This window comes from Symphalangus syndactylus, chromosome 16 (assembly GCF_028878055.3).
Source record: "Symphalangus syndactylus isolate Jambi chromosome 16, NHGRI_mSymSyn1-v2.1_pri, whole genome shotgun sequence".
Lineage (NCBI taxonomy): Eukaryota > Metazoa > Chordata > Mammalia > Primates > Hylobatidae > Symphalangus > Symphalangus syndactylus.
Window position 1 is genome coordinate 13,898,698 of NC_072438.2, and position 27,401 is coordinate 13,926,098.

Sequence of the window (27,401 nt, forward strand, 5' to 3'; positions counted from 1 at the left end):
TCTAAGTAAAAGTCATTCAATAACTATTTATTGGGCACCTACTATGTGCCAGGCACTGTTTAGGGTACTTGGGAGATAGCCATGAACAAAACAGACATCCTGTTTTGGGGATGGGGACCAGTTCTAATGCAAGGAGACGGATAATAAACATGATAAAGAATAAATAAGCAAATTTCATCGTGTGCTAGAAAGCGAGCCCTGCTAGGGAAGGAAAGATGCAAACTGGGTGGTCAGGGTGGGCCTCACGGAGGAGGTGACCTTTGGGCAAAGCCTGGTGGAAGGAGGTGAGGAAGTTAGTGAGGGAAGAGCATTCCCACCAGAGGGAACAGCCAGTGCACAGACCTGGAAGCAGGCAGGCTTGGGAACAGCAGGAGGCCCATGTGGCTGGAGCAGAATGACCAAGGGGATAAGGGAGGTAGAGCCTCTGCATCCCTGCAAAGACCGTGGCTTTGACACCAGCGAGGAAGCACAGAGGAGGGTCCTGCTTCATCCTTGTAGGTTTCCATGGATCTCTGGGTGCTTGCTGGTGCAGGGAGGCCAGGGTGGGAGTTGGGAGGAGGCTAGAGGCAGGTGCAGGCACCTAGGCTGGAGCTGATGGCGGCTGGGATGAGAGGTGTGAAGGTGTCTCATTCTGGATGTCTTTGAGATCCAGCTGGCTCTGTCCTTACCCTACAAATGGGAATACATGCAGAACATAAATATGTCAAACACATAGCACAGAATGCCTGGAAAAACAAATCTGGTTTACTTGGCCTTCAAAGGGTGGCTGAGCTCTGTGCTTTGGGAATATGTTTTAACTGTGATCCGTTGTCTCCCTACTTGCAATGATGAAAAGATGAGGCCACACCCATGTGTGCCCTCAGGAAAGCAGGCATTTTCTGGTCCTATTGGAAGTGGAACTGAGCAAGTCCACGATTTTAGCAAGAGCCAAGAAAACAGGCAGGGAGGGAAGGACGTGTGTCCGGGAGGAGAGCCCGTGAGCTGCGCATGTCAGGCAGGTGGAGTTGTCCCTGAGGACGCATCCATCTGGGACTATAAATAGCCGCTTGTTCTAGGCGGTCTGGGAGGAATGAAGGAATGGTGCGAGATGCCTGCACACGTGCTTCCTGGGCGTTCCAGGCGTTTATGAGAAACAGCCATTGGGTCTCCAGCATCAAAGGGAAGCTCTAGACAGGTGGGCCTTGGCCCTGGCCCAGGGCACTCCTTGTTCCGCACAGCCTAAGCTGCACAGGGCACGAGTGTCAAGATCACATGGCAGGGTTGTGAAAGTCCCGGCAGGAGGAATCTCAGATGACGTCCGCCCCATCGCCCTGTTATTCACAGAAGGGAACCCTGAGCCGGACTGGGCCAAGACTCCGGAGCCGTGATGCCCGGCCAGCCCTGGAGCCCTCGCCCAGGTTAAGGCTCACTCAGGCCCCTGGGGTTCTCTGTTTTCTTGTGTTTTGATGTGAATTGGCATCTCCGTCTTCCACTCACCAATATAGAAAAATAGCAGCGGGTGGACAGCACCTTGGGTGGTCCCTGTTCGGATCTGGGTGTATATTCCTCCCAGCTTTCCCCTTGTCTGAGTCTCTTTAAAATGTGAAGGCATGCCGTATACCTGATTTGTTCGCTTCAGTTTAGTGTGTGGGCACTTTCCTCACCATAAAGATTCCTCACATTCATGTCCATATCCTCCCAAATTCTTTCCAATGCATGCCCCACAGTAAACATAGTCATCACTCTTGCACTGTTGGATGTCAACATCATTTCCAGGCAGACACTGGGCTAATCAGCTTGTTAGACCTCATCTCACTGATTTCTTTTCTTTTTCTTTTTTTTTTCTGAGATGGAGTTTCACTCTTGTTGCCTAGGCTGGAGTGCAGTGGCGCAATCTCGGCTCACCACAACCTCCGCGTCCTGTGTTCAAGTGATTCTCCTGCCTCAGCCTCCCAAGTAGCTGGGATTACAGGCATTCACCACCATGCCCGGCTAATTTTGTATTTTTAGTAGAGACGAGGTTTCTCCATGTTGGTCAGGCTAGTCTCGAACTCCCGACCTCAGATGATCCGCGCCCCCTCAGCCTCCCAAAGTGCTGGTATTTCAGGCATGAGCCACAGCGCCCTGCCTTCATCTCTTTGATTTCTTACAGCCACCATGCAAGATCAGTATTGCTAACTCTATTTTACACATGAAGACTCTGAGGTTCAGAGAGGGTAAGAAACTTGGTCAAGGTCACACAGCTGGGAAGTGGAAGGAGCAAGGGCTCAGGCCCAGGCTGCCTGACTCTAAAGCCCAGGCATCTATTTACAACATTTTACTGTACCCATAATGCAGGGAACATTGTTGCAACTGAATTTCTGTGACAGTCATGGCCATTTCCTTGGGACAATCCCAGGAGAGAGACTGCTGGGTCAAAGGGCGGGAAAAGTTTTCACATTCCTTAGAGTCAGTGCCAAATGATATTCCAGAAAGTGGTGCTGATTCACCCTTTCCCCCCGGGCCGCCACCCTCTCCTGCCTGTTTCTCATAAATGACCACAACGTGTGCCCAAAGGATGGTGCTCCCATCACCCCCACCTGCCCTGCCTCCCTCCAGTGTCTGTGGTAATTTGATAAGTTGCAAAATGCAATATAAGAACAATGTGTTGTCTCCATAAGGATTTCTAAAATGACCAGGGAACTTGAACATTTTATTTTTAGCAGACAGAGGTCTGGGGTTTTTGTTGTTGTTGTTTTGTTTTTTGTTTTGAGACGGAGTCTCACTCTGTCACCCAGGTTGGAGTGCAGTGGCATGATCTCGGATCACTGCAAGCTCCGCCTCCCAGGTTCATGCTATCCTCCTGCCTCAGCCTCCCGAGTAGCTGGGACTACAGGCGCCCACCACCATGCCGGGATAATTTTTTGTATTTTTAGTAGAGATGGGGTTTCACCGTGTTAGCCAGGATGGTCTCGATCTCCTGACCTCGTGATCCGCCCGCCTCAGCCTCCCAACGTGCTGAGATTACGGGCGTGAGCCACCGCGCCCAGCCAGAGGTCTGGGTTTTAACTGCCTTGTGGTGACCTTGGCATACTCAGGACAGCTAGAATCTGACCAGCAACCTCCCAGATAATGGCTGGGGCTGGACGTGCTCACTTGCCTGGTGCTCCCGGGAGTGGACTCACGGTGCTGGAGTGGCGTACCAGAACCACTGCCACATGTTTCTCCTTCAAGGAACAGCTCACACCGTCACGTCTTTAAGAAGAATAGAGAAATACACAAACGCCAGAGCCATGAGTGCTGTGAGCCCGATCACCGTCCCGCTGCTGTCTTGGTGCAGGCGGCGCTGATACCAGAATACTATAATGCTCCAAAGTGAGGCCCCCAAGTCTCTGGTCCTCCCCAGTTGGGATGTATTTGCTTGGTCTGTGCTATGGTGCAAGATCAGACAAAGCATTTTCATCCTCAGCCCGGGTTTCCTTCTGGATTTTCATGAGCCAGAGCATGGAGGGCAGAGCAAGGGCGCCCTGGCTGGGGGCTGAGGTCCACCTGTCTGGAGCTTCCCTCTGATACTGGCAGTCCTTGGCTGCTTCTCATAAACGCCCCGGAACTCCCAGGAGGGGCGAGGGCAGGCATCTTACACCATGCCCTCATCCCTCCCAGACCGTCTAGACTGGCTTTCATTCTGGGTTTCCATTTTCACATTGAGACGGAATTCAGAATCAGCATCTCTGGCCTCGGGCCTCTTAGGAGCAGCCATTACAGCAGCAGCCAGGGCCTTGACCCTGAGCCAGGCAGGACTCAGGTCTCACATCGCACTGGCTCACGGGATGCTCATCTGTGCTGCGGTGTACCCCTCTGAAGTAGGTTCTGTGTGCCAGATGAGGATAAGGAGGCCCAGAGAGGTTAAGGAACTTGCCCAGGGACACACAGCACACTACGCGGGTGGAGCTGGGATTCGAATCCCGGCAGCTCCAGCATCTGGAACCTAAGCTGCTCGGTTGACGTCTCACCATATCAGAAGAGTGAACATCTCTTTGGAGAAATGGAGACAAGTAAACCCTGGAATGCAGGCTTTCCAGCCACTCTGGTGCTTCCAGCCAGTTTGTTCCCAGAGCGCCGTTGGGGGTTTTGTAGGCAGATGTTGAAGGTCTTGCTTTGGCCTCGATATCCCACTGAATGCCCTCAAAGGAATGATGTAACAGTTAACTTTAAAGGTGCCCATATTCGCAATGTGCAGAAACGACGTCCTTTGCAAGCAGTTAACATTGTGATGAAAACTTTTAGATGTCAGCTTTAAAATATATGACGGCTACATGGTTTCTCAAAGCCCTTCCTTGGTGGCTGTGAGCTGCAATGACCCAGCAGGCAGGACCCAGGACTGACCAGGCCAGAGGGGCTGGGGCTGCAGGGGGTTCCTCTGTGGCTCTAGCAGGGAGGGGCTGGGCCAGCCAGGTCAGGGGAGGTGGTGGGCTGCTTCCTCTGAAACCATGCGTGGCCTTCACGTGACCCTGGCACTGGAAGGGAAGTTTATGGGAGGAATGTGCTTGTGTCTCAGGACATGGACTCGGGGCCTCTGAGCTGATGGTGACCAGCAGGTCATCCTGAGGGCGAGTGTTCCCTACCCCACCTGGCAGAGATCCCTCAGCCCTCCATGGAGCTCCAGGGCTTCAGCTTCCTGGGGCGGGTGTGTGTTGGGAGAAGAGACAAAGTGCTTCCCTTTCAGGAGTCCACAGGCTCTCTCCTCCTGCAGGTCTGGCCTTGTCCACACTGGGGGGAGATAGGCACCGAGGACCATGAGGGCATGGAGACCCAGAGGACTGGGGGAGGGGGCTGGGAAGCCTTGAGGTGGGCTGGAGGCACCGACCACAAGGACCTGGTCTGTCCTCCTGGGAACCTTCGGCCCCCAGCACAGAGTCTAGCACACAGTAGGTGATCAGGCATTAGCCCCTTCCTGATCTGTATGTCCAGTGCTGGAAACAGCCCACTGGAGAACAGGAGGGGCTCAGGGACCATCCCCGGCAGGGTCACAGAGACGGGGGGCACTCTAGTGAGGGTGGGAGGCTGGGCAGCCCCTCAGGAGAACCTGGCTGTCGTCCTGGTCAGCGCCTTTTCCCAAGCTTCTGTAAGGAAAGTCCACTCACCACCGGGCCAGGCGCCAGAGCTGGAGTCTGTCTCGGGATCCCGGCCCCCTGAGAATTGAGCGAGCCACCCCGACTGTGTGCCGAGGCCTCGGTGCCTGTGTCAGGTGGTGGCGTGTGTGTGTGTGTGGAGGGGGATCCAGCTCGGGCCTGGGGGACGTGGAGATGGTCCCCTCTGCCGCTAACCCCACCTTGCCCATCCTCTCCCAGCATGTGGCTGCGACCTGGCAGAGGGCGGCTTCTTCGTACGGCAGGGCGAGTACGTCTGCACGCTGGACTACCAGAGGCTCTACGGCACCCGCTGCTTCAGCTGCGACCAGTTCATCGAGGGTGAGGTGGTGTCGGCGCTGGGCAAGACCTACCACCCCGACTGCTTCGTGTGTGCCGTCTGCCGGTGAGTGAGCGGGCACCTGGCCTCCGCTGCCCCTGCCTCTCTGGGCCTTTCTCTTTCCCTCCCTCTCTTCCCTTCCTCCTGCTCCCTCCTGTGACCCGCCCTCTGCATCCCGCAGCGAGGCTGTCCCAGGCCCCACAGTCTGCACCCTTCTGTCTTGGTGCATCCAGAGGCCTCCTCACAGGGAGCTCTGTGATGGCAGGGGTGGGCTGCCCCGCTTTGGGTCTGGTGATGGCACAGAGCAAGCATGCAGCAAGTGCTGGCTGCGGAGACTGGGTCCTCGTCCCGGCAGCAAGGCTGCACCGGCCCCCCTCTGCCTGCACCTCCTGGGGCTGAGCAGGAGCCTTCCCACGTGGTCCCTGCCTCCCCCTTCCCTCCCCAGCCCCTGACTTGTTCCTCCCAGAGGAAATGTTCTGTTTCTAGAAAACAAAGAATAAAAACATGAAAAACAGTTTATTTGCTGTTCTGTACTCCCTGTCTCACCACACCCTGTTTGCAGGGGACGTTTTCAATGTTGTTTCCAAAGCAGTTCCCTGTGGTTACAGCGTGTGCCGGAGACAGAAATGGAACCTTTGTCAGAGGATGCTAAGGACAGGAGGTGACGATGACAAGGAGTATGTCTAGGAAGAGTCGCTCTGTGTCATCATAGCGTGACCTGGGTCAGACCTCTCCCAGGGATTATCTGAATGTTTGATTTTTGTGTACGTAGCTTAGAGATGAGGATTGACATCTCACAGTTGGTTTGAAAGATGGCCTCTGGTTAATCCATTATTTAAAAAATAATAACAGACAGCCCTGGTCGTGTTGGAGTCGCTGGAGCTGGACTTGTCCAGCCACCATCAACAACTAGGAAACTGGACGAAATATATGAAACAACCATTTCTAGACTCTGGAGCTCAGAGCTAAGAGAAGGGAACAAGTTAAGTGAGGCGAGGCCTGTGATTGCCCCAGCTTCCTTCCTGGAGGCAGTTTCCGGAAGGATAGCGTGGGATTGGGGGAGAGATCCAAGGGGAGCATGGCATCATCCTGAAGCAGGAGACAGTGACTAGAAAGGCAGGCACAGCTGGAACATGTTGGGCAGAATACCAGAGGGGCGGGGGCACCACAGAGCAAGAGCGCCGATCTGCACAGGTGCCTTGGAATCTTCGACCAAATATGAAGCCCTGTAGTCGCAGAGGAATTTCACACAGTGAGGCAGAGAATGACCAGGTTGCTGCAAGCAAAACAATTCCTGGATTTGGGAAACATCGGAGTCCTGTCCAGGGTGGAGATTCCTTGTTGAACCCAAGGGCATGCGGTGTGGACATCAAAAGGTCACGTCTCATCCAGAAGACAACACAGCCCTAGAGTGAAGACTACAGTGAACCTGCTCTACCAAAGCACAAAACGAGCCTCAGAAAGATCATGCTGGCTGGACGCGGAGGCTCACGCCTGTAATCCAGCACCTCGGGAGGCCAAGGTAGGAGGATTGCTTGAGACCAGGAATTGGAGGCCAGTTTGGGAAACATAGAGACCCCATCTCTATTTTTTAATTAATTATTTTTTAAAAAAGATCATGCTGATCTGCAAATAAACTGTCTGCCAGAGCAAAGCCCAATACTTCTCACGAGAATATTTTTAGAAATCCAGCATTCAACGATGTAAAATTTATAAGTGTTCAGTGTCCAATCAAAACTTGCTGGTGATGTCTAGGCACAGCAGCTCATGCCTATAATCCCTCCACTTTGGGAGGCCAAGGTGTGAGGATCACTTGAGGCTGGGAGTTCAAGATCAGCCTGCGTGACACAGTAAGACCCTGTCTCTACAAAAAATTTAAAAATTAGTCTGGCATGGTGGTGCATGCCTGTAGTCCTAGCTACATGAGAGGCTGAGGTGGGAGGATTGCTTGGGCCCAGGATTTTGAGGCTGCAGTGAGCTATGATTGCACCACTGCTCTCCAGCCTGGGTAACAGAGCAAGACCCTGTCAGAAAGAAAGAAAGAGAGAGAGAAGGGAAGGAAAGAAGGAAGGAAGGAAGGGAGGAAGGCAGGAAGGAAGGAGAAAAGAAAAGAAAAGGAAGGGAGGGAAAGGAAGGGGAAGGAGGGAGGGAAAGGAAGGGGAAGGAAGGAAGGAAAGGAGAAAAGAAAAGAAAAGAAAGGAAAAGAAAAGGAAGTGAGGGAAAGGAAGGGGAAGGAAGGAAGGAAGGAAGGAGAAAAGAAAAGAAAGACAAAGGAAAAGAAAAGAAAAGGAAGGGAGGGAAAGGAAGGGGAAGGAAGGAAAGGAAAGGAAGAAAGGGAGGGAGGGAGGGAGGGAAGGAATTACTAGTTGTATTAGGTTGTTGCAAAAGTAATTGTGGATTTCGTTATTAAAAGTAATAGTAAAAAACAGCAACCTAATAAAACGAAGCTAGAAAATGTGACCCCAAAGCCAGAAGAAAAGTCAGTAGAAATAAGGGAGGAGACCACCCCTCATATTGTCTTATGCCCAATTTCTGCCTCCAAAGAAAGAAGAAGTAAAAACTAAAAGGCAGAAATGAAATCCACAGGCAGACAGCCCAGTGCCACACCCTGGGACTGGTAGTTAAAGATCAACGCCTGACTTAATCGGTTATGTTATCTATAGATTCCAGACATTGTATAGAAAAGCACTGTGAAAATCCCTGTCCTGTTCTGTTCCTATCTGATTACCGGTGCACGCAGCTCCCAGTCACGTACCCCCTGCTTGCTCAATCGATCACGACCCTCTCATGCAGAGCCCCTTAGAGTTGTGAGCCCTTAGAAGCGACAGGAATTGCTCACTCGGAGAGCTCAGTTGTTGGAGACGTGAGTCTTGCCGAAGCTCCTGGCCGAATAAAGCCCTTCCTTCTTTAACTCGGTGTCTGAGGAGTTTTGTCTGTGGCTTGTCCTGCTACAGCAATAGGCCCAGAAATGACAGGAATGGTGAAATGAGCAGATAATGACTTTAAAATAGCTACTGTAAATATATTTAAGTATTTTAAGGAAACATGAACATAAATAGGAGAGTTATGGAAGATATAAAAAGAAACCACTGCTACTTGTAGAAATGAAAAATACAATGGCCGAAGCAGAAAATCTCCTGAAAGGAATTAGCAATAGATTGGGTGTTTCGGAAGAAAATATCAGTAAACTTGAAGACACAGCATTAGAAAGAATTCAAACTTAAGCAGAGAGACAAAAAGACTGAAAAACATGAAAAGCACCTCAGGGATCTGTGGATGTGGATCTATTTCTCTCTCTAGGTGGATAAGGGAGACCAAAAAGTATTTAAGGAAGTAATTGCTGAACATTTTGCAAATTTGGTGAAAACTATAAACACATGGATCCAAGAATTTCAGTGAACTTCAAGCAGAATAAACACATCAGAATCTACCAAATCTATCCTAATCAAACTGCTGAAAACCAGTGCTGAAAAGAAATCTCAAAAGCAGCCAGAGGAAAAAAAATTATTTACAGAGGAACAAACGTATGACTCCAGACTTCTCATCAGAAACTATGTATGCTAGAAGACAATAGAACAACATTTCTTAAATGCTGAGAGAAAAATATCTATCAAATAATTCTAGGCTAAGCATAAAAAACATCCAAAAATGAAGGCAAGACTGCTAAAGGGTCTGGGGTTTCTTTTCCGGGTGATAAGATTGTTCTAAAATTGATTATGGTGATAGTTGCACAACTCTGAATATGCTAAAACCTGCTGGATTGTATATTACATCGTATGTGAATAAAGTGTCAAAACTGTTACTGAGAAACGAAGGCACTATAAAGACTTTTTTAGACATGCAAAGCTAAGAGAATTTGTTGCCAGCCAACCTGCACCAAAATAAACTTACAGGAAGTTTTGTGGCTGAAGGAAACGCAAAATGAGAAACTGCAAAAGCAAGCCATCAGCTGGCAGAGTGCCATGTTAGATATGAGTTCAAGGGTGCGCCCTCACACCTGTGTCCGATGAAGCACTGCTCTACAAAATATTGATTATTTACAAAATATTGATTATTCACAACTCAATAATAAGACCAAAAATACTGTTAAAAATGGGCAAAAGAGGCTGGGTGCAGTGGCTCACGCCTGTAATCCCAGCACTTTGGGAGGCTGAGCTGGGTAGATCACCTGAGGTCAGGAGTTCGAGACCAGCCTGGCCAACATGGTGAAACCCTGTCTCTACTAAAAATACAAAACTTAGCCAGGCATGGTGGTGGGCGCCTGTAATCCCAGCTACTTGGAAGGCCGAGGCAGGAGAATCACTTGAATCCAGGAAGTGGAGGTTGCAGTGAGCCGAGATCGTGCCACTGCACTCCAGCCTGGGTGACAGAGGGAGACTCCGTCTCAAAAAAACTTTTTGAAAAATGGGCAAAAGAGTTTAATACAGATGACTATAAACCAAAAAGAGATTGAGGCAGGGCTCAATCAATAGAGGGTTATTTAGCCAAGGTTGAGGATGTGCCCAGTGTAAAATGCAAGCCACAGGAGCACTTGTGAGCTGCGCTTTTTCCAAAGGGGGTTTAAGACACTTCAGTATTTAAAGGGGAAAGAGCACGAAGGAGAGAAAAAAGGGGAGGAGGAGGAGGAGGACCATGAGGCAGATAGCTACAGTCTTTATAGTTACATTTCATATGCTAATCAGAGCCTCAGTAAATCTATGTTTTACATGTGAAAAGAGGGAGTCGAGGAAACAGTTAAGACTAACCCTCTGTAAATCTGCATTTTACATTTGTCATAAGCCATTCTGTTTTACATTTTACATTTTACATGGGACATGGGGTTGTGAAACTACAGCTCTCTGGAAACAAAAGGAAAGCAGTTTTTGCATGACTCCATTCTCAGCTTAACTTTCCCTTTGGTATAGTGAGTTTGGGGTCCTGAGATTCTATTGTCTCTCATACTTCACTAAAGAACGTATATAAATGGGCCGGGTGTGGTGGCTCACGCCTGTAATCCCAGCACTTTGGGAGGCTAAGGTAGGCAGATTGCTTGAGGTCAGGAGTTCGAGACCAGCCTGGCTAACATGGTGAAACCCCATCTGTACTAAAAATATAAAAATTAGCCAGGCATAGTGGCAGGCACCTGTAATCTCAGCTACTCAGGAAGCTGAGGCAAAAGGATCACTTGAACCCAGGAGGCAGAGGTTGCAGTGAGCCAAGATTGTGCCAGTGCACTCCAGCCTGGGTGACAGAGCAAGACTCTGTCTCAAAAAATATATATATATATTATATAATATATAATATATATTATAATATATAATAATTAGATATAATTAGATATATTATATATAAAGATATATATTATATTATATATTATATATTATATTTATATATTAATTATTATATAATATATTATATATTAATTATTATATAATATATGATATATATTATTTATTATATAATATAATATATATTATAATATATTATATATATTTTATAATAAATATATAATATTAATCTCATCACTGTCACCATGCATTAGATTTGTCTTTTTTTTTGTGGAATCACGGAACAAATAGTCTTTAATATATATTATGTATTATATATAATATTAATAATATATATTATATATAATATATAAAATAATAATATATATTATATATAATATATAAAATAATATATAATATATGATATATAAAATAATAATATATTATCTATAATATATAAAATAATATATATTACCTATAATATATAAAATAATAATATATTATCTATAATATATAAAATAATATATATTATATATAATATTTATTTAAAATTATATATTATATATTATATATAATATATATACACACATATATACACATACATATATGTGTATATATTATAATATATAATATATATTATAATATTATATATATAATATTATATATATAATATTATATATATATTATATATATAATATTATATATAATATTATATATAATCTATATACACACACAAATGACCAACAGCATACGTGAAACAGTGTTTACCATCATTAGTCACAGGGGTAAGCAAATGAAAACTACAAAGAAATGCCGTTATGCCTCCATGAGAACGACTAAAACTGAAAAGATGGACCATGGCAAGTGCTGATAAGGATGTGAAGCCAGAGGAGTGTCCCTCCAGTGCCGTCGTGAATGCAGAATGGCACAGCAGCCGTGGAAACCGGCTTGGCAGTTTCTGATAAAGTTAAACACACACTTAGCATATGATCAGAAAATCCATCTTCTGTATTCACCCAAAAGGAAAGCTTGTGTCCGCGGAGAGGCTGGTTGGCAACCGTGCTTAACAGCTTTATTTGTAACAGCCCCAAACTGGAAACAGCCCAGAAGCACCCGGCAGTTGCATGGAATGGCTGTTGTGATTTATCCATGGGATGGACACTGCTCCGTCCTCAAAGGAACAAAGGATCGATATGGGCAATAGTGTGGGTGAAGCTCAAAAACGCGAGGCTGACACAACACTAAAGATTACGTGCTCTGTGATTCTGCAAAAAAAAAAAAAAAAATCTAATGCACGGTGACAGTGACGATCACGGTGCCTGGGGCCAGAGGTCGTGGGCAGCGTGATTGTAGACAGCCACAGGGGGCTTTTTGCAGTGGAAAGAATGTTCCATGTCATGACTGTGGTGGTGGCAGTTATATGGGTGTGTACATTTGTCACAAGTTACCTCAATAAAGTTGAGGAAATACAATCATAGCTGCCATTGAGTCAGCCCCTCCCAGGTCCAGACAATAAGCCAGAGCTTCCCAGGCAGGATGTCCTGTGGGCGAATGAATATATGAATACAAACCTGGAATGCAGGCATTCTCAGTCCTACTTTATAGGTAAGAAGCATTTCAGAGAGGCTGAGTAACTTGTTCCAGGTTACACAGCCAGAGATTCGCTCCAAGCACATCTAGGGATGGGGAGGGGCTCCCACTCTGTCTCAAGATCCCCCATGACAGGGAAGGTGCAAGACACAGAGACCCAGGCGGCAGCAGACCACAGCATTCACACGGTGGCAGCACGGGCATGGGAGAGCCGTGCAGGCTCCTGGGCAGCGGATGCGGGTAGAGGGCCCTGGGTTCAGCTGAGCCTGTATTTCTTCTGGATCCCCAGAAGGTACTGGCCCAGTGGGAGCCCAGGAACACACCTGCTGCATGGACCAAGGGTGCTGGATGCCAGCCCCACAGGTGGGGGCTCTGGCAGGCTTTCAGCAGGGGAAGGCACGGTGGTCTCCAGCTTCAGGGAGCTCCATCTGGCAGGCCCTGGTGGGAGGCCAGGCAGGGTCTTGGCAGGAGAAAATAGACCAAGCGTGGCCCCCTAGGAGAGCTTCAATCCTTCACTTATTCACCCATTCATTCATTCAACAATGAATCCATTGTCTCCTCCCTGAAGAAGACAGACAGAACCCAACAAAGGTGTTTGAGCAGGCTTTTTTTGTTTGTTTTTTTTTTTATATGGAGTCTCACTCTTTCACCCAGGCTGGAGTGCAGTGGTGCCATCTCAGCTCACTGCAACCTCCACCTCCCGGTTCAAGCGATTCTCCTGCCTCACCCTCCCAAGTGGCTGGGATTACAAGTGCACACCACCACGCATGGCTAATTTTTGTATTTTTAGTAGAGACGGGGTTTCACCACACTGGCCAGGCTGGTCTCAAACTCCTGACCTCAAGTGATCCTCCCACCTCAGCCTCCCAAAGTGCTGGGATTACAAGTGTGAGCCACTGCACCTGGCCACGTAGAAGATTTAAGGGGCACCCGTGGTCTGACACTTCCACAGGCTTCTGCCTGAAAAGCACCTGGTTCTCTGGTCAGGCTCAGCTGGGGAAGGAAAGTGGCCTGGTGGCTTCTGGGAGCTTGGTGGCAGCAGGTGTCAAGGGCAGACATGGCAGCATTCTCAGGCTGTGCTTCTGGCCCCGTCTGCAGTGGCCTGGCCTTAGCTTGCTAGATGCAGCTACTTAGCTATCCCTCAGTCTCCAAAGACATCCACAGGCTGCAGGAGGATGGGCCGGCTCTCTGCGGTCCCTCACCCAGCCTCGCTCCAGGCACTTGCTGCGGAGGCACTTTAAGGGGGTGCCAAAAAATTCAGTAGTCAAGTAAATGATATTTTAATGCAATATTTTAAAAAATTGAAATAAATGCAAAAAATCCATTTAGAGCAAAATGGCAGAATTTTAAATAAAGAGAGGATCCGAATGTTCAGCATCTTCCTGACTATGAGGTGTGCATTTAAAGACACTGCCCGCTTAGAGGCCCAGGTAGATAAATCGTGGAACTTTGAAGCCAGGCAGGTCTTGGTTTGATTCTGGTTCTGACTCGTATCCATGTGTCCTTGGAAAAGTTACATATCCTCTCTGAACTCCAGTTTCTTGCCTATAGAGAAAACATGAAGCGAATACCAACTAGGTTGAATGGCGTGGGGTTATTCATGAGGCATGCCTATAGGGCACCTATCACAGTAGTGGGCCCTGGGCACACAGGAGATGCCCAGTGGACATAGCTGCTGCCCTTGCTGCTGAGCTGATATGAAGAAGGCATCTCATGTGGCTGGGAAGGCAGGGTGGGCTAGAGGGGCCAGTGGTTCAGGCGGCCTGGCATGTTGCCATGTGCCAAGCACTGGACTGGCCCTCAGCTAGTCCTCACCACCACCTTAGGTGCTATGATTCTGCCTGTTGGTACAGATGAGGAAACTGAGGCTCAGATGTCGATGACTACGTGAGGTCCTATTGCGGGGATGCAGCAGTGCCTGGGTGGAGAGGCCCTACATTGCATCCTCAGCCTGTGAGTGGTACCTTTGCGAGATCCTGGGGAGACATCGGCCCTGGTCTCCTGCTCTGGGACAGGGCTCCCCCAGAGAGGAGCTGGAAGTTGGGCCTGGCTGGTAACGAGCTCTCTTGTTTCAGGCTGCCCTTCCCCCCCGGGGACCGAGTGACCTTCAATGGGAAGGAATGCATGTGCCAGAAGTGCTCCCTGCCCGTATCGGTGGGCAGCAGCGCACACCTGTCTCAGGGCCTCCGAAGTAAGTGGGTGCCGAGTGGGGGCGTGCTAAGTGGGGGCATGCTGAGTGGGGGGTGCTAAGTGGGTGGGTATGCTGAGTTGGGGGGCGCTGAGTGGGACGTGCTGAGTGGGAGGTGCTGGGGGGCGCTGAGTGGGGGTGTTGCTGAGTGTAGGGCATGCTAAGTGGGGGCTTGCTGGTTGTGGGGGGTGGTGCTGAGTTGGGGGCTTGGTCTCTGCAGTGCCCAGGGACAGAGCCTGACAAACGGGGACCCAGAGCAGCAACAGCTGCAGTGAACGCTATGGATAAATGTGAGGAGGCAGCCAGGCATGGAAGTTTCTGGGACTCTCGTGCCGCCAAGTCTTTGCACTGGCTGTTTCCTCCACCCCATGTGCCACTCCTGCTTTCCCAACTAATGCCCACTGCTGCTTTTGCCCAGCTCTAGCACACCTCCTCCAGGAAGCCTTCCAGGTCTCCTTCAGGTCCTCTCCCTCTGGCATTCACTCCCCTCAGCTCCCGTCTGTTAATTCCAGGTCACCTGGGACCCCTTTGGGGGAACCCATAGAAGAGCACTGAGCTCCGGGCTCCCACAGTCAGGGGCCCTCGGGTTCACTGCTCCACCTCCCAGGAGTTAGGCCAGGTGTGTATGCAGTGGGGGCTCAAGATGCTTCCTGAATTAGGAAGTAGGAGGTTGTTAGTGTGAAAAAAACAGATGCCAGCCGAAGTGTCAGGGGTTTGCAGGTGTGGGGCCAAGTATCAGCAAGGAGTGGGCAGCCAGGTGGCCTTTCCCAGCTGGGGTGGCTCTGTCGGATCATGAGATGGCACACAGGCTCTGGGGAGCCCAGCACACCAGGCCCCGCCGCTGCCAGGCACCTGCTGCAGAAGCCCGCTCTGAGCACCGTGGTCACTGGGGTGTCCCCAGAGGTAGGGCCACGTGTCCCCAGACGGAGGAGGGGTTTCTCCTGATTTCCGGAGTCAGCATCTTGCCTGCAATTAATTTCCTCTCCTGTGTCAAACACCTCCTTTCTCCCCCACCTTGTCTGCTGTGTTGAGAGTCTCTACAGAGGCGATTCCACTTCCAGCCTCCCAGGAGTGCAGCATTGGCCCTGGAAGCTGGTTATAATTTGACTCTGTGAACCGAAGCAAAGCCTTCATCCCTTGGGATGAAGTTCACAGCAGCACCGGGTCGGGAGGATGCTGCTTCAGGGCTTGCTAGGAAAGTCCTCCATTCAAAAATTTCTCTCCAGCTGGGGCCTGGATTGACTGAATTTTTTTTTTTTAACTTAAACATGGCTTTATTTAATGCCTTTTATCCATCTTTGAGAATTTGGCTTCACAAACAGTAGTACTGTTATAATTAAATTCAGATAGTAATCAAAAGCTCTATGACAAATTTTAAAAGGGGGAGATCAGTTTTGAACAGTTTGTCCAAAGCTTCCTGGCAGCCAAATTAAAAAGGGAAACATGAGCCGGGTGTGGTGGCTCATGCCTGCAATCCCAGCACTTTGGGAGGCCGGGGCAGGTGGATCACCTGAGGCCAGGAGTCCGAGACCAGCCTGGACATAGTGAGACTCCATCTCTACTAAAAATACAAAAATTAGCCTGGTGTGGTAGTGCCCGCCTGTAGTCCCAGCCACTCAGGAGGCCGAGGCAGGAGAATCGCTTGAACTTGGGAGGCGGAGGTTGCAGTGAGCTGGGATTGCACCACTGCACTCCAGCCTGGGTGACAGAGTGAGACTGTCAAAAAAAAAAAAAAAAAGTAGGAGGACACGGAAATATGACCAACCACAGAATCACTGTCTGAGATTTTTTTTTTGTTTTGAGGTTTTCAAAAATACCCTTGGCAGAAAGGCTCTGGCCTCTCCAAATGTAAATTTATTTTGAAATATCAAATTTGCATTTTCAAAGAACAAATGTTCCCCGGACCCCTAGATATCTAATAATGTAACCTGCCCCTTCCCCCAGCCTGTGCTGAGAATCCTGAGCCTAGAACCATTTCTGTGCCTAGAAAGCATTGAGCAGCAGTCCTGGCCCCCGCGTGGATGTCTGGTCTTCCCAGTCTGGCCTCCTTTTGTTCCCCCAGCAGCTGTGCCTGGAGGAGCTCTTCTGCAGCGGCAGGAGGGCCCTGTACCTGGCAGGGGCGGGTATGCTGGGTGCTCAGTGTCCATCAGGGGGCGGAAGTGCTGAGGGGTGGGCCAAGGCCTTTCAACTCCAAAGCAAGTGAGCTCACCCCACTAGGACCAGAGGCTGTCCAAGGTGGCCTTGGCTCTGAAACTGGAGACACAGGCTGAATTCCAGCAGGTGGGTCTGGAAGGGGGAGGATGCTACAGGTGAGAAGAAAGTGCAAAGACTGAACACTTGTGAAATGTGCTGGGTACACCCCCCAGACCCGTGTGAGTGGATGGGGCTGCAGCGTGGGGGCGGGGAACGGGAATGGCACTGAGACACCAACACCAGATGGCAGCTTCCTCCAAAGCCACGCCGTGGTATCCTCGGTACATCTGGAGGCCGCGAGGAACCATAGATGGCTGTGGAGTGGGGTAGAGTCAAGTCAGTCCAGAATGTAGGAAGCGGCACCGTCTGCCTGGCCAGTTTGCTGGGCCCCCGGGGGGCAGCAGGATGGGGCCTCACATGGCTGCCTGTGCGGCTGCCCTTCCCTGGGGAGGGGAGAGTGGCTGGCTCTTGAGGCAGAGCTCAAGCTTGAGTCCCGTGGCCCTGAGCTTCCCTCTGCTGCCCCAAGCAGGCCACTTAGGAACAAGAAATCCTTTAGGGTGGGCCGCACAGGCTTCTTCCAGGAGGAGCAGCCAACACCCCACATGCCTCAGCTTCCCCACCACGCTCATTGGGAGGCCCCCTGTGTCCCTGAAGCTCTGCCCCTTCCCGTGAGGCCCCCAGCTCTCCAGTGCTGACCCATTGCTGGTCACGAGCCTGTCACAGGGCGGCCCTCGCAGAGTGCGAGCGCCGTGCCAACCCAGAAGCAGCTCTGAGCCCAGATACCCTGGGTGGACCCTGCATTCACCACTGTGTGCCGAGGACAAGAGATGTCCCCTCTCTGGGCCTTCGATGTGGGTGTGGGGCCAGCCAGGGGTGTGGGCGGCAGGCTGGCAATTGGGAAAGATGGGCTTGGCCTGGGGGAAAGGGATGACGAGCAGCGCCATCCATGCTGAGAAGACCCCTCAGCTACTTCTTGGGCCTGGCCGCCCCTGGCTCTTTAGCTCCACCCCCTGGACCTGGGGAGGCCCCACCAGAGTGAGGGATGAAGGTGCAGTCCCAAGGTCCCAAGCGCAGGAATGGGGCTTTGGCGTCCTCCACTCTTCCAGCAACGGGGCTTGACCACCTGGGCTATGGCACGTGGAGCCCCTGTGTCCTCTGCTCCTGCAAGGGTAGTACTAAGAGGGTGGGTGCCCAGACTAGAGCCCCCGCCCCCTTGCTGGCTGCCTGGGAAACAGGAGAGCCTTGGGGTGAGGCCAGGGTTAAACCCAGGAGCTCCCACTGCTCCCCGGCTGCCTAGGAAACAGGAGAACCCCTGGGTGCGCCTGGGATGTAAACCCAGGATCCTCACAGGAGCCCCCGCCCCCCTCTGGACCCGTGGCAGGTCTGTGTCCCAGTCTAGTCCTGACCGCAGTGCATTGGGACTGAACTTGAACATGTCTTATCTTTTCCAGCGGCTTTTCTTCCTCAGTACAGGTTCCTAAATGAAACGGCAAGCCAAGTTCATGGATTTTCAATCACTTGCAAGTGTTGGAGCTCGGTCAGAGTCCTTGTTTCCAAAACTCAATCTCAGATTTGATCTAGAATCTGAGACTGTCCCTTACTCCCCTGACCCCTGGTTAGACCTAGGGTGCTGCGGGGGGGGGGTCTGGCTCCTGCACCTGCACCCCCTGAGCTCCAGCTGAGGCTCCAGGAGGCTGCCTGGCACATCCTAGCCACCCCCCAACAACCACCCCCACCATGACCACATCTTGTGGAAGAGGGAGCATTTTGGGGAAAATAGGAAAGTGGAAGGTTCTAGGAGGGTCATGCCATTGCTGCTGATGGCAGTGCCAGCCAGGATGTACAGGCATGTGGCCAGCTGACGCTGGGGGGTCCTGAGGCCCCTTCTGCCCTGCTAGGGACATCCTGCCACTGATAGCTCTAGTCCACAGCCTGTGTCACACAGGACTCTGAGCTGCCATGTGCAGAGCCCGCAAAGCAATGTGGAGCTCCAGATGTGTTTAGAAAGTGAGGATGTGGTTTCCATGGCAACAGTCCTTTTGCACCTTGCTCTCATCTCCACGTGTACTGCTGATAGGAGAATGAGGGGGCCGAGGCAGGTGTGAGGTTCACATCCCCCCCGCAGCTTGGAGCTCAAGGTCAAGGGAGCTTCTTGGCAGGGCAGGGCGCCGGCCAATATGGTAGGAGGCAGAGTGGCGGAGATGCCCGCAACGGCATCGCAGAGGGAGCAGGCCTCCCGCGAGGGGACCACCTGGCAACAACAGCAGTGGCAGTGAGAGCAGAGGTGGGCCCACCTCACCGGTCAATGTATGTGCATTTATTCATGGATCACACGTGTCCTCACTCTAGGGGCACAGAGAGGTGAAGTGACTTCCCCAGGTCACAGCTGGTGGGGGGCAGAGCTGGGATCTGACCGCTGCTCTCTGCTGTCTGTCCTCTGGTCACCACACAGCCCCATGTGCTGTGCTCCCTTGACATGCAGAGAAGCCAACAGAGGCTTGGAGCCGGGGATCTCAGCGCCAGCACCATTCACATGTGGGGCCAGAGAGCCCTGTTGAGGGCGGCTGTCCTGGCAGGGTTAGCATCCTGTATCCACTACCCACTAGATGCCTGAAACCCCCTCCAAGTTATGACAATCAAAAGGGTCACTAGACATTGTCAAATGTCACTTGGGCAAAAGTGCCCCAAGTTGAGAGCCACTGATTCAGAGCTTTGCAAAATGTGCCTCATCACCTGCTAAGTGGGGGGAGCCAGGAGGCTAAGTCAGGGCTGTTCGTCAGCAGCCTCTGCAGAGACACAGGAAGGAGCATGGCAAAGGGGGTGATGTGGGGATCGCCTCCTGGACTTGAGAAGGGTGGAGGCATCCTCTCACTTTGGTTCCCATTCATTCATTCATTCATTCATTCATTTGCCACGTGTTTCTCAAGCCCACAGCCTCTGCTGGGCATCCAGGGTCCTGAAATGAGTAAGAGGTCCCCCTTCCCTCAGAGTTTGAATCTGCTCTCTGGCTGTTTTCCCAAGTGGCATGTGAATTTGCACAGTGTGGTCACTTAGGAAATCCTGAGCTTGACCAACGGCTTTGTGAGTGTTCGTTTGTTTTAATTGTTAAAAACAATATGACTCAGGTCTCTGCCAAAAGAAACTAATGAAGCCATGCACGGAAGCAGCCTCCGCTGGGCTCTCAGCGCACAGCAGGCCCACGGGGCGTCTCGCCAATGCTCATTGTTCACCCAGGATGTGCAGGGCTTTGGGCCAGGTCTCCTGTGTAAATTAGCACTGGATCCGGGCAGGCACCAAGTGAGGAGGTGATCACCCCACCCCACGATGAGGAAATGGGGGCTCCCCCAGGAGGAACACACTCAGTGTGACCCAGCGCATAGTGGGGGCCAGGATTTGTACCCAGCGCGTCGGGCCCTGGGGCCACCTTCTTTCCATCTTGGGTAGAGGTTTCCTTGGGCGCGAGGGTCCCTGCTTGGTCTGTGAATTCCTCAGGGGCTCCTGCAGGTGGCAAGGCCCTGTTTGTCAGACACCCTCTTCCTGCCTGTCTATCACGGGGTCCGAGGCCCTGCCCTTGTCATGCCCCCAACACACAACCACACCCTTAAACACACGCAGACACACACTCCCTCAAACACACAGACACACTCTTCCTCAAACACACAGACACACTCTCACATGCAGACATATTCACACATGCAGACACAAACACATACATAGACACACTCACACACCCGTCACACACACTGACGCACATTCAGCTATGACAGGTGCGGGTCCCTGGAGTGAGAGTGTGTGTGATCCATGAATCGATGCACACCTGGGTGGTTGACTCAGTGGGCCCCGCTCTGTCCCAGACTGTCACCAGGTGTTCACCTTGCGAGAGGCCCTTTCCCTTGGGGATGCTGTCACGGCGTCTCTGCCACTCTGCCTCCCACTCCCCGCCCCGACCTCATATATTCACAGGAAGACTTACAGGAGGACTCAGGTGACATCCAAATGCTCACAGTCCCATAAGACACATCCACACACTTGCAGTCACACGCTATGCACACAGATGCACATGCACTCACACGCACCCTGCTCCGGTTCGTGCACCAGGCTCTCCCCAGCTCCCCAGCCTGCTCCACCCGCTCTGCCAGGGGAACCCCTGCCTGCAGCACACCCATGATGCTGGCTGTGGAGCCCCCGGTGTGGTGGCTCGTAGGGTGGAGGGACTGTGGGCCACTGGCTCAGGGCAGGGCCAGAACCTGGAGGCCCTGTGTAAAGACCAAGCCCTGGGACACAGGGCAAGTGAGCAGGGCAGACACGGCTGGGAAGGACACAGAGGGCACCAGGAGGCCAGGCAGGGTCCCACGAAGCTGGTGGCCACGGGGTGGAGAGTGTCAGTTACTGTGGGGATGGCAGGAAGAGAAAAGGTGGGTTTGGCTGGCTAGGTGCAGCGGGAGAGCTCCCAGGCCCGACTGGGTTGGGGGCTGGGGGCTGGCTCAGCCCTCTCTAATGTGGTCCATTTCCCTTTGGTGGGCACATCGAGTCACAGTTCGGTTCAACCTGGTACATCTCGGTGCCAGGAGCCGACTCCGCTCTCCTGCAGGACAGGGCCTCTGCTTCTTCATCTAGGTTTCCCCAGCTCATAGCCCACGCTGCATGCAGTCAGCGCTCAATGCATGCAGGGTCAGACTTCCCCAGTTGCCTTCCCCATGCTCCAGACACTGCTGTGTAAGAGGCTCCTCCCAGCACACTCGGGGCGTGGCTGCTCATCTGTCCCGCCCCTCCCGGCTGCCCCAGGGGCCTTCACAGAGTGTGGAGAGCAGGAGGCCTCCCCCACACCTCTCACAATGGTGGGGGTGTCTGTGTTCTGTTCTTTTTCTTCCAGGTTGTGGGGGCTGTGGCACAGAAATCAAGAACGGCCAGGCCCTGGTAGCCTTGGACAAGCACTGGCACTTGGGCTGTTTTAAGTGCAAGAGCTGTGGGAAGCTCCTGAACGCCGAGTACATCAGCAAGTGAGTCGGGGGAGGGGGGGAGGGCTCCAGTGAGAGCCTTCGCTCAGGCTTCCCTACTTTGTGGGGGTCCCGCACTCTGCACGTGTCCCCAGCGCCACCCTCTCTGTGTCTCTCGTATTCCTCACGCAGCTACTGTTGCCCTGCTGCTGGGTGAGAAGCATGGCTCAGAGCTTAGCGAATTTGTCCCGACAGCCTTTTGTCCCCCTTCCCTGGCCAGCCCTGGCTTCTCTAACAGCGTTTGCAGCATCCAGCTCCTTTTTTGTGGATGAGAAGCAGAGCTGCCAGGGCTGCCAGGGCTGAGTTTTTGAAGTGCCTTCCTTCCCCGTCTCAGTCCCCCTCCACCATCCCCATGGGATCAGCTGCCCTTTCTGGCGCCTGGATGTCCTGCAGGAGGTGAGGCAATGTCAGCAGAGGCCAGCACGGGGATGAGGAGAGGGGGCTGACCCATCCCAGGTGTCAGGGCTGGGGCCCTACAGCCACGCAGTCTGTCTTCTGCAGAGCGGGGGCCCCTGGGGCAGCTGCCACCGGCACCAAACGTGTCCCACAAATGTGCAGTCACGCTGGGGTGGTGGCCAATTTGGGAACCGGGGAAGCCTTCTGAGAAGATCATGGCCTTGAATGGAGGCAGCTCAGGGCCAGGAGCTGGCGGTGGGTTTTAACCCTGGGGGATCAGGGACCTGAGGCAGGCAAGCCTTCCGCCTGGTGCAGGTGAGGGGCGAATATGTGGACGAGCTGAAGGAGGGCAGCTCCTCTGAGCGCAGAGGGCCCCTTCCTGGGAGCTAGAGGGTCGTCTGGCCACTTTTGTGCTTGTTCTCAACGCCCAACGGGAACAAAATCATCACAGGAATTGATGGGGATGAAAAACGCCCTGTGATAAAACTGCATGGAGTGAGGCACACACACACACACACACACACACATATGCATGCACATTCGAGCGTGTGTCACACGGAACCTGAATCACATCCGTGGATGTGCCCATGTTAACTTCCTGGCTGAGGGTGTATACTAATTCTGCATCACCACTGGGGGAAACTAGGTGAAGGGTACATGGGACCTCTCTGTATTGTTTCTTACAACTGCTGGGGAATCTGCAATGATCTTCAAGACATCATTTTAAGTAAAACCTCCAAACCAAGGTGAGCTTGCACCCGGGGTGAGGGACCTGTGAGGTGCGTGAGTTTCCCCGCCTGTCAGCCAGGGACCGCCTGGTGTGGTGCTCGCAGCACTTTAATATAAAATGAAAATGCCCAGCCCCATGCAGGCGGCAGGCCCCTCCCGCAGCGTTGGCAGCTCACCCACACCGTGCATGTTACTTAGCAGCCTCCAGAGCTGTCCCAGAATTGACGAGGAGGGCGTTGGTGTTGCCATGGAGATGTTATCTTTAACCTCCCATTTGCTGCAAATACACTCATTTGTGGGTTATTACGGGAGTCCTGAGGTCAGCGGCATTTGGAAGTAAGCCTGAGGACTCATTTTATATCTCCCCCTCACGTGGAAGGAAGGGCTGCCACTCTCTGAGCGATGGCTCATCCCCGCTGTGGGCCACTTCCAGGCCGCAGCCAGAGAGGGGCACCCAGGCCTGGGGCTCATGACCCCACATCCTGGGGACCTAGCAACAGCCCAGAGCTTGGAGGAAAAGAATGTGAGCTGGGGTCTAATCCACGACAGCCTGAGAAATCCTCCCTTCTGTAGTAGCTGTGCAAAAACTCAAACCAAATTTGGAACACTACAGCAACTTCAGCGATGCTGGAGGGGGCTCGTTGGAGTGGCAGGCGCCTCACTCTGTGCCAGTTACCCCCACACGTGCTGGGTGTGGCCGGGGCTGAGAGGACAGGCCTGGTTAGTAATGACAATGGCTTCAGCCACCTTGGAGAGTGCCTGCCATTCTCTTCATTCGTCCTTACTATTATTTCCCCCATTATGCAGATGGGGAAGCTGAGGCTCAGAGAGGTTAAGTGACTTGCCCAGGGTCACACAGCTGGGATGTGGCATTTGAGCACAGGCCTGTTCACTCAACCACGGCTCAGCAGAGCAGTGCCTCCCCACACTGAGTGTGGCCACTGCTGGCCTGCCCTCCCCGCATCTGCACAGTCATCCGTCCTGGCATGTTGATCTCCTTAATAATCATGATAACTGGTGTGAAGATCAGCTCAGGAACTGTGCCAGGATGACCCTGCAGATGGCTTTTCCCTATAGCTGGAGACTCGAGGCAGCCACTGCTGGAAGGGCAGGCCCAGGATGACGGGCATTCGACACCAATTCCCTGAGCCCTATGTGCCTGGCACATAGCAGGCAGGCCGCACGTGTGCGTGGGGAGAGGGGATGGACGCATCCGTGCAGCCCTCCTGCTCTTTCCTGCACTGTGGAAGGCCAGGCCTCTCCATGTGTGGCCAGAGTCAGCCTTTGTCACTCCTCATATTCAGGGGCTGTGATGCAGGGCAGGATGCAGGGGGGACAGTGAAGTCTTGTCCTAACCTACCACACCCTCACCTGGGCTTTCTGTCATCCTCCAGCCCTGTTCCCAATGTGGGTGCCCTTACTTTCCCCCCTTTTTGGCTCACAGTTTTCTAAGGAGCCCCAGATGTTGAATTTTGGATGGAAGGAGCCAGAAAGAAGAGCCAAAGAGCCAGGTCTGCAGAAGCAGCTCTCATTCCCCAGAAGCTGCTGCTGTCAGCCCCTCCCACCCACTGGGCAGGTGGTCTGCCTGTGCTCCTCAGTTTCTCCATCTGTGAAATGGGACCATTGTCGTCATATTTCTCATGGGGCTGGTGTCTGTGAGAGCCCAGTGACACTGCCTGTTGGAGGCATTGTTACCTGAGCAGGAGGAGGTGGGCATTCCCCCACTTTGAGGGCAGACCCTCTTGTTGGTGAGGGTTGTTAGATCTCAAGGGTCCTCAGGTGACCCCCGCCCTGTGCTGACTGCCCGTCTCATTGCAGGGACGGGCTGCCCTACTGCGAAGCCGACTACCACGCCAAGTTCGGCATCCGCTGTGACAGCTGTGAGAAATACATCACAGGGCGCGTGCTGGAGGTAAGCGCGGCGGGCCGGGCCCCTGCCCTCTCTGAGCTAGGGCCTAACTGCCCCCTGGGAGTTGACTGGGAGATGTGTGTTTGTGCAAGAATCTGTCTGGCTGCAGCTTCACCTCCCTACTCCTGCCAGCTCAGCCACTGGACGCCCTTGTCAGCTGTCCAGGGCCTGCCCAGTGCCACCTCCTCCAGGAAGCCTGCCTTGTGATGCTCTCTTCTGTGCCACTTGACAAATTCAGAGCATGTGGGAAGTGCTTTGAGATGTTTTGGCCCAGCCGTTTGCTGTCTAGATTGGGACTCAGAGGCACGGAAGGTGGAAGACAGCCCACAGCAGGACCTCGCCCCCATAGGAGGCGCAGCGGGGTCACCCAGCAGGCAGGGCGGTTAGCAATTAAGTGCGGGGAGCTTCTGAGGTGCTGATAGTTTTGTGTTCCTTGGTCTGGAAGGTGGTCATGTGGGCATGTTCCCTGTGTAAAAATTACACATTATGCCCTTTTCTAGGTTTTGTTCAATAAGATAAATCCCATGGGGCAACTAGAACCAAACCCCACCCTCCAGATTCACAGGCCCCCAACCCCCATCCTGCAGCCCACCCTCCGGATTCACAGATCCCACCATCCTGCAGCCCACCCTCTCTGGGTTCACAGACCACCCCCCCTTCACCCTGCAGCCCACCGTCTCTGGATTCACAGACCCCCCCCGACCCTGCAGCCCCTCCTTGGCTCAGTGCTGGGTGCTGGTCAGGCAGGTGGACCGTCCCCATCCCTGGATTGGCCCATGGTCCGTGGGGGAAGCGACAGGTGACCGGGGGATCCCGAGAATGGAGAGGGGCTGTGCCCAGTGTGGGAGCCCCTCTCGAGGAGGTCGCAGGAGCTGGCCTCTGGGGGTTTGGCGGGGAGGATAGGGTGGAGCTGGGGATGAGGCTGTAGGGAGGGACACTGAGGAAGGCTTTGGTGCAGGGAATGCCAGGCCGCATTGGAGTTTTAGAGAGCTCCCACTGGCTGCCGCAGAGGCCAGTCTGGAGGGGGTGGAATGGGGTGTACCCTTGGATCCCCAAGACTCCCCTCTCCAGCTCCCACAGCTGGTACCCAGCACCCAAAAGCATTCAGAATGCGGAGGGGAATGGAACAGTGAGCGTGGAGTGGCTTTTCTGGCAAGAAAAAGGCAGCTGGCAGGGAGCTGGACCTGGCCTCAGGCTACCTTCTTTCAAGCCCCCATCCAGCAACTCTGCCTGGCGGGGAGACAGGGCTGGCCGCACGCATCCCAGTCCCAGTCACTGTGTCTCATTTCCCAGGCTGCAGGCTCCAGGGGGCTGGATGCCCCCACGGGAAGGGTCCTGGCTCTGCACAGAGCTCTGCACTCCTCTGTGGAGTGGCTCGGAGAAGGGTGTCCTCCATTCTCACTGATGTGAGAAAGTTTGCAAAGTCCAGAGAGGTGCTAAGAAGAAAATAAAACCACTGACTGTGCAATCATAGCCTAACTTTCTGGCCAGTTTTCTTTCATTTTTTCTTTCCGTGTAATCATAGTTGATCTCAAACCATCTGTGCCATGTTATATCCCAAACATCCCTGTGTTTCCCAACTCGTATTTCCTATTTAGCACATTCCCGGCTTATTATAAACTCCTCATCAGCATTTCTTCTTTTGGTATTGTGGGGTCTTTTTAAATAGCTTCATTAGATATAGTTCACAATTTGCCCATTTAAAGGGCACAAGTCAATGGTTTTCTTTTTTTCTTTTTTTGGAGGGGGTCTCGCTCTGTTACCCAGGCTGGAGTGCAGTGGTGTCATCACAGCTCACTGCAGCCTCACTTCCCAGGCTTAAGTGATCCTCCCACCTCAGCCTCCCGACCAGCTGGGACTACAGGTGTGTGCTACCATACCTGGCTAATTTTTGTATTTTTTTGTAGAGACAGGGTCTCACTATGTCACCCAAGCTGGTCTGGAGCTCCTGAACTTAAGCAATTCACCTGCCTTAACCTCCCAAAGTGCTGGGATTACAGGTGTGAGCCACCACACCCAGCCCATTCAATGGTTTTCTTTATCAATAACCACAGATATTTGCAGCCATCACCATAGTCAATTTTAGAACAGTTTCATTACCTCAGAAAGAACCCCATACCTTTTAGCCGTCACTCCCCGTACCCGCAAGCCCTCGGCAACCACCATTCTACTACTTTCTGTCTCCATAAACATCTCTTCTGGACATTTCATATGAGTGGAATCATAAAATACGTAGTCTTTCATGATCAGCTTCTTTCATATAGCTTGACGTTTTCAAGGTTCGTTCGGACATAAGCTTTACTCTCGCATCATATTTCATCATGACTCTCAGAATTATCAGGCTGGGCCGGGCGTGGTGGCTCAGGCCTGTAATCCCAGCACTTTGGGAGGCCAAGGCAGGTGGATCACAAGGTCAGGAGTTCAAGACCAGCCTGGCCAACACGGTGAAACCCTGTCTGCACTAAAAATACAAAAGTTAGCTGGGCATGGTGGTGCGTGCCTGTAATCCTAGCTACTCAGGGGGCTGAGGCAGGAGAATGGCTTGAACCCAGGAGGCGGAGGTTGCAGTGAGCTGAGATTGCGCCACTGCACTCCAGCCTGGGCTACAGAGCAAGACTCTGTCTCAAGAAAAAAAAAAAAAAAAAAAAAAGAATTACCAGGCTGATCATTTATGGCTGGACACAATGCTGCCTTCCAGTTTTTTACAACCATCAGTAACATTGCAG

At 52.2% G+C, this 27,401-nt stretch overlaps 1 protein-coding gene across 12 annotated transcripts in view; it reads left to right on the plus strand.

The window, feature by feature from the left end:
• The window catches only part of ABLIM2 (actin binding LIM protein family member 2), a 190,657-nt gene that overhangs the window by 55,583 nt on the left and 107,673 nt on the right, over positions 1-27,401 (plus strand). For all 12 annotated transcript variants that reach the window (XM_055245506.2, XM_055245507.2, XM_055245502.2 and 9 more), the window contains exons 3-6: positions 5,310-5,493; positions 14,339-14,454; positions 21,518-21,644; positions 24,585-24,678. In XM_055245506.2, coding sequence (XP_055101481.1) covers positions 5,310-5,493; positions 14,339-14,454; positions 21,518-21,644; positions 24,585-24,678 — 521 coding nt within the window. The remainder of the gene's footprint in view (positions 1-5,309; positions 5,494-14,338; positions 14,455-21,517; positions 21,645-24,584; positions 24,679-27,401) is intronic.